Here is a 7,931-nt window from a genome sequence, read left to right on the forward strand (position 1 = left end):
TTATCCTGTGAATGGCAGTCTCGACCCTGCCGGTGGGCCTGCCACAGGTGGCTGAGCTGATCTTCCAGGAGTGAGGGAAGCGGCATTGGCAGCGTCTTCGTCAATGTGAAGAGGTACGTCAGACCCAATATGTAGATTGGCATTCAGATAAAAGAAATCTCTTGATCTTGCGCATGGAATGGAATCTTGGAAATTGGTGCAGGTGAAGGAATACTGGTTGAACAGAGTCTGGTTGCCGCACAGGAATGACCAGTGCTGCATCTCAGATGTGCCATCAGCGTGGACGGCGGTGTGGCATATGTGGAAAATCTGGCAGTTGTTGTCAATGTCAGCGTAGTATCCCTCATTACTGCATACAAACGTGGTTCTTATAGGTCCAACAATAAGTTCTGCACCATCAGGAAGCTCGTAGGCAGCCCGTTTAGACTGTATTTAAAGAAATACGAGGAAGAGGTATGAATCATTTTGCAGAATGAACGAAATATGAGATTATGTATAAAATTTCTTAAGTTATCATATAAAAGTTAGAAATTTTTTTTCATTTTACTCATTTCACATCATAAAAAAAACATATAAAAAACATATTTCACATAAAAAAAATTAAATAGAATTCTGTGAAGCATTAATACGAAATAAATATTTCTTTATATAACGCTGTCACTTTCTTGAAATTTAGAAAGCTTTTTAACTAATGTCGTCTACAAATCTAAAAATTGGTACAGTGTTTGCAATTAGAGAATTCAATTTTTGGCTTATATGATTATTTTAAATATACAGGTTATAATAGAATGACTAAGCTTCCAGTTTATAACTTAGATAAACTTTTTAAAATATATTTTTCTAATAATACTCACTCTGGATGCAGTTGCTGAACAGAGTAGTCCAGATAAAACTAAAACAAAATAGATAAAATCATTATTAGCTTATATTCAATACAAATAAATGCTTCGCATTTTCGACGATTGTTTTATTTCTAGTACGACATTCATGAAATTTCATAATTTCGTTAAAGGAAAAAAGGAATTTAAAACAATTAGTCACATTTTAAAAATTTAAATAAGGCTATGTATTGATAAAAATAAAAACTGTTTACAAAATCCTCTTTACAAGAAAAGTTTTAAGAAAGATATAAAAAGAATAAAATTCTTTTAGTTAAATTTCCATAATGTTCCGTGAGTTGCAAAATTTTGCGCATGCGCTTTTCTGTTCACACACACAAACTTTTTCATATGTTTTACGCATTTTTCTATTTTCTTGTGGTTTGCTTTAGGCTTTAACTTTATTTATTATTTCTGCTGTTATACTTTTTGTTATCTATTTTTTTCTCTTTCGCTTGCACATTATTTTGCCGACATAAAGAGGAATTTATGGACCACGCATTCTGACGTAAGAATAAAATGAGCGTACATAATAAAGGAAAAATCAGATATACAAAGAATCAAAGATACATAAATTATATAAAATTATATTAACACAGTCAATTAAAATCAAATATTTAAGCTTCGTCCCATTACATATGGAAAACTAATATACACAGAGTAAGATTTTAAATATTAAATCTACTTCTCTGTGATATTTTGAGAATTACCTAGTTACATATATTTTTTGATATGATAATGCAGTGTTTTTCTAAAGTATTCATAAGCAAAGAAATATGTAAGTAACTTACCAATGAATGTGACAATCTGCTTCATTTTCAAAGAAGTTCTTAAAACTATAAAAGAGGAAAAAAATTCTTCACAATGAATATTTGATATTTGAAATATCTTAATATATATAATAAAATCCTCTATATTAGAAATTAACCTTTAAGATGAAATTAAAAAGCATTTTATGAATTATAATCTTATGATTAGAAATAAGTAATTTGGTGAACTTTAAACTTTAACCAAAAAAGGACTATTGAAATGAAAAATAATCACATGATTATAATTTTTTAAATCTTCATTTTTTTAAAAATATAAATTTAAAATAATATTTTGTAATCTTTTTCTTATTACTCTCTCTTAGTGTACTTAGATTGATTTAGACCAACCTAAGAACAAATCAAAAGTGGATGTTAAGGAGAATTTCAAGATTAAAAAAACATTAACGAAAAAACAGTGCAAAAGAATACTCGTTAATCGCAATTCCTTAATCATTTTTGGAACATTTATTGCTGCTTAAGATTTTACTAATTACTAGCTTATTACAATATGCAAAGCAAAAGGAAAATATCCAATATTTGTTGTTTACTTATTTTCAAAAAACATTTTAATCGATTCTTTTCTTATATTCTTTATTTATAAATGTTAAATGATATATTTCCTTGTTCCCTACAAGAGAGTCATTTTATTTTCAAGTTCCCAGGGACTTTAAAAAAAAGACAATAATGGAAAATAAAATGAGTTTATTGTCAGATTTATGGGAAAAATTTTTACTTTTTAATATTATTACTGAGAAGATGCAGGCATTTATCAAATCTGTGAACCAATTTCTTTAAAAGACCGTTGCCTTCTTCGAAATTTCTCATTAATCTGGAGGTATTGGCCTCCTAGACAGTTCTGCAAATCAGAAAAGAGATGAAAATTACGCCAATTCTAAAAAGCGCTTTTGATGAAAGCCCACAAGAATGCAAATCTATCGCAAAAGGAGATCTGATTTATCGAGTTGCTCATATTGTTTTGAAAATTGCTGAAAAATTTGACAACGAATTTCCTAACCATCATGCCAAAACTGCGACTTTTGAGGGTGAATATTTAGAGCTATAATAAATCTATTATAAAGGAAGCCACTTAAATGCAAGTCAAAGCACAAGGTGATTCAAATAGAAGGGTTATCCTATACTTACATATTTCCTAAAAGGAGGAGAAATCTGTCCGTTGCCAGTCCAAAGAGTAGGAGGGATGCTGATGGTGAGAGAGGATACCAAAAACCCTTCATTTTATACCCCAAATCATCAATGTGTGACTTGACGAAACGGGTCGGTTAACCAATCAGAGCAAGGACACGGACTGACTACAAGTATGTCATTCTTCCTCATTCATAAAGAGTAAAAAAAAATGAAATATTTAATAAAATTTCGCTTGCGAAATCTTATTGGAAATCATCTACTTCCATTTACATATCATTACGTAATGATTCTTCATTTTTATCTAGAAAATCGAATACAGCATAGAAAATTTTTCTTTAGAAAACATAAATATGTAAATCTTGCTTCAAATAATTCGGTTTTAATAATTTGCCGAATTTTTATGTCAATTAAATTCAGCCAAATTTTAATTTTCTTTGGTTGAATTTTTTTAAAAGCAAAAGAAATATCAGTTTTTTCCGAAAAAAATCTAGTTTGCATGTAATTTGCTTTAAAGTTGTCACAATATTTTGAAGTCTTAAACTTGTGAAGTGTTAAACTTGTGCTTAAATGCTTTAGGATATACACATGAGTCACAAAAGTTTCACGTAATTACAAAAAGTTGTTACGAAAGAAACCTTTAATACAAGATAGAAAAATTTTTATAATGGAATTTTTTAGTTTAACAGAGGGATGTACGTAAGAAATAGTAACTACACATTCGATTGCTATCAAAATGTGTAAATGAAATCCTATTTAAAATAGAAAAAAAAATCATTTACTTCGACCTTAGATTTCTCCACTATATTTTTTTTTTCTTTAGGGATTATTAAAGGCTAGAGTATTTGCAACATCAGGTGAAACTGTTGATGCATTCAAAGTTAAGATCACAGATTCTGAGACTAATGTGGCAATCGAATTTGTGGACAATACAGAGTGGCAGTTGGAGCATCGCCTAGACATTCTGCTTGCAACCAAGAATAAGGGTATGAGTGATTTTATCAAAAACTTTATAAACGTCTTTACAGTATATCGAAATACAAAATTATAATAATTTTTTACAACATTTATAATAATTTGGAAAATAATTCATGACCTCCCTATATTAAGACTCAAGTTTCCACCCATAATAGTGTTGCGGATTGGGATGAGAGAGGATAGAGCCTGGGACCTTGTGGTTCGCAGAAGAGTAACATGACCACGATACAAAAGCAATTGCGCCGGTATCGTAGCTGTTAACTGGCTTATAAGCTATCCACTACAATAGATTAAAAATAGACTGATGTCATGAATTTAGTCTTTGAAAGGTTTTCCATTTTGTTCGAGTATTTCTTTGGAACATGATCAACATCCTACATCATGCAACAAGATAATTCAGAATAATGGCTTCCTGACTCCTTCTATAGTTTTTTTCCACATATATGAGGTATAGAAGAAGTATTGTAATCGTCTAAAAATTTGAACTCGATATTTAAATGAATCAGATTTCTTCCAGTCCGAAAAACACTTTTTTGGTATTGTGCCTCTTTGAGTTGGACGAATGATTAAAAATTGGAATTTAGAGAATTTGGAATTATTAAAAGAATTATATTTTGATTAGATTTTGAACGAAATCCATTCGCTGGTTTCTATCTGTTTGCTCGTTCTTGAACAAGTGAATTCGATAATTACGAAACCCAAATAGATAGATAAAATTTCGTACACACGTATAGCATCTAAAATATATATACTAAATTTATATACTAAATATAAATACTAAATACGCGTACTAAATTTTGGACCATATTTTTAAACCTTTTGACTGTCTGTGCATTTGAAAATATCATCTTTTGGAATAGCATCTTATCGATGGAATTTCAAAATTTATTGAAAATTTTTGTACGCGCTTTTAAAGAAAAAGCATTTTTTTAGATGAATATTCCTCATCGTCGAATTTAATAATAAAAAATTGAAATATATTAAGTCTCCATACATATATTTTACATAAGAGAAAGACATAATTCTTTAGGAAATCCGAAAATAAAGTTAAATTTGAAAAATTCATTGCCAAGAAAGGAACAGTCTAATTTTACAATATTTTCTGAAACTGGATAACATTTTTGCGAAATCTCTTTCTCTCTGTGTCTATGTATATCTTATATATAAGAAGAAATAATCAAAAATATAAGCATTATGAAAACTGCAATTAAAAACTATTTCTGAAACAATCTAACGAACTAAAATTATTTCTGAATCAAACTAAAAAAGCACATTGTATTTAGGGAGTGCTAATGCTGCTACTACTAAAACACAGATGAACATAACCAACTAAGTAAAAATAAAAAGGAATAAAAATAGAATCAAAAGTAAAAAAAGAATCCGTCCAGAAGAATTTCTCAAAAGTCATCTTCAGGCAGGGATTCAAAACAAGGGATTTTTTCTGTGAAGGGTCTGACTTTTTGTTCAACAATATTGACTCGTCGTGATTCGAAAATCCCCTGAAATTAAGGCCTAAAAGATACACCATTTTTTACAGAAATAAAACAATAAAATACAATCTCCAATTTAAGCGAAAATCACAATAACATAATATATATTCTATAAAAGAACGCTCACAACTAATTATTAAAACAAAAAGGAAAGCACATACCAATAGCAGTAAAACATCTACCAAATAGTGTCCTACCGAGTGTCCCATCGTGTTTTTTCTTGTTATCCTTGTCTGTTCCTGCTTAGAAATGCCACGTTATTCAAAGTAATAAATAATAGGAGGGTCTCAATGCCATCTATTGAGTTAGTTAATATGTAACGGAAAGTCTATTTTATTTGTGTCAAAAGATTAGAAGCGAACTATCCATTCTTTTATTAAAATTTCAATATTGCAGTATTTTCTGGGAAATTCATTAGTAAAGTTTTTAATTAGATTATTTGTTGCTTCAATATAGGAAATTTTGTTATTACAAACTCTTTTAATCCTGTTAAATTGTGAGAAAATTAGACTTTTGAAAATTTTGGAGTTTATATTAGAATGATAATTACCGAGTTTAATAATTTTAAAGTTGAATTCATCCCTTTTATCGTAGATACCAACTAATGTTACCAACCAGTAGAAATTTCGATTTTTAAATCCTGATAGGTAGCTTCAAGCTGATTTTTATTTGTTTCAGTTAGAATTAAATCTTTTCGACAACAATTAGTAACAATATTAGTATTATCTAAGTTTATCAAAAGTAAATCATCAATATATCTCCAACCGTTTATTAAATTCTGTTTAATTATTTTTTTTTCTCATAGTAATGTAGGTAAATATTGGCTGAAGTACTTGAGAAAGTTGTTCCTATTGGAATGCCTTTTACTTGTTTATAAAAATTAATTCCATTAAAAACGTACTTTTCGGTAATATTAAAGTTAATTAATTCTAGCCAATAATTTTTTTGTAATAATATCTTCATTTAAATATTCGCCATATATAAAAGTACAGACATTTATTAATTTTTCATGAGCCAGATTGGTGTATAAATTTTCAAAATCATATGTATTAAGTTTATTAATGTTGTTATCTTTTAGAAAATCCAAAATTTCTTTGTTACTATTAATTATAAAGTTATCTTCATCTTTAATTTTATTCCATATAATTTTCAAGTATTTAAATATGACTGAATTACAATTATATCAGTTATATATAAGAATCAGTTATATTTCTTGAGCCTACAAGATGTATATTTCATCATATACATTTATGATAATATAATAATCAGTCTCAATATAATAAATATAGCAAACATATAAATATAAGAGCTATATTTCCTCAGACTGCAAGATGCATATTTTATCTTATAGTATATAATGTTATAATAATCTATATATAACCATTACAAATAAGATAATTAGTTAAATATAAGAGTTAGTTATAATTCATTAGACTGTAAGATATTTGTTTTATCTTATAATCTCTTATATTCATTTAAGACAGTTTTAATATCAGAAAAAATGAAAAATACTAATAGTAATTAACTTAAAACTAGGGTTTATACAAAAACCGACTTTTTGAAAATCCGGTATTCAAATTCAGTTTTTCCAAAACACCGATTTTAGCCGATTTCCGAAGTTTTATAAAAAAAAATAGATTGGGGAAAATATTTTATTTAATTTACATAAAATAACAAAAAACGAAATCAATATCAAAGTAAAAGTAAAAATATTAAAAAAAATTAAGGATTACATATACACATGTGTAATGCTATTAATAGAACATCCATCCATTGCTCCAAGTTTTGATATGATTTCTTCTAAACTTCTCCTTTTCATTTCCTTAAAATTCAAAATATATTTTTGAAGAAGAAAAGGAATATTCAGCGGTTTCTTCTTCGCCGATCGTTTCTGATTTCTTTCCGATAATTATTTTATGAACTACTTTCGAATGATTACGCAGATTGCTCGAAGATGATACTTTTCAGCTCAACATTTTATTACAATGATTACAGATGGCCTTGTTTATCACTAAGTTTTTAAAACTCTCCCAAAATTCCAACTTTTTAATTTTTATCAAAAAAATGAAATTAAAGTTATTAAATAAATATTTGAAGTTAATTTTCCAATTTTATTATTTTAATTACTAATATTCATGTAATTTAAAGTAATCTAATCTACACATTTTTTAGGAATTTTTAAAAACACGCATCCTTTTAATCTAATTTCGAAACTCGATAAAGAAATAATTTATGTCGAAACGTTGCGTAAGAAAATATGGATTATTTTAACATTCCGTGTTTTATATAAAATCCCATTAGACAGAAGCCAGAACTTTTTATTTTACATTTAATTTTTCAGAGAAAAAACTTTACATTTTTGTTTTCAGTTTTAACTTTACAGTATTAAGCGAACCTATCATGATTCTTAACGGATTGCACATATGTATATATACTAACATAAAATAAATCGGTGAGGCACATCTTTTCCACGTGCGCAGGCACAGCTGCGCGGTGCGCAATGCACAAGCATTGGCTTACGCAACCGCAACGTTGAAAAAATGTATTTCTGCCCGTTGCATAGATTGAATAGCAAACCAAATAAGTTTAAAATTCATTTTTACAAATTAATATGAATTCTTTAAACCGGTTTT

The 7,931-nt window shown here is 28.1% G+C and overlaps 1 protein-coding gene across 1 annotated transcript; it reads right to left on the reverse strand.

Moving 5' to 3' along the window:
• LOC129962905 (uncharacterized) lies at window positions 1-2,888 on the reverse strand. The gene is made up of 4 exons (XM_056076907.1): window positions 2,831-2,888; window positions 1,670-1,714; window positions 855-892; window positions 1-426 (listed from the first exon to the last, which is right to left on the reverse strand). Exons 2-4 carry the CDS (start codon window positions 1,692-1,694, stop codon window positions 1-3), a joined length of 489 nt encoding a protein of 162 aa, XP_055932882.1. The 5' UTR covers window positions 1,695-1,714; window positions 2,831-2,888.
• Between the last annotated feature and the right edge of the window lie 5,043 nt (window positions 2,889-7,931).

Source organism: Argiope bruennichi, chromosome 3, assembly GCF_947563725.1.
Source record: "Argiope bruennichi chromosome 3, qqArgBrue1.1, whole genome shotgun sequence".
Taxonomy (NCBI): Eukaryota; Metazoa; Arthropoda; class Arachnida; order Araneae; family Araneidae; genus Argiope; species Argiope bruennichi.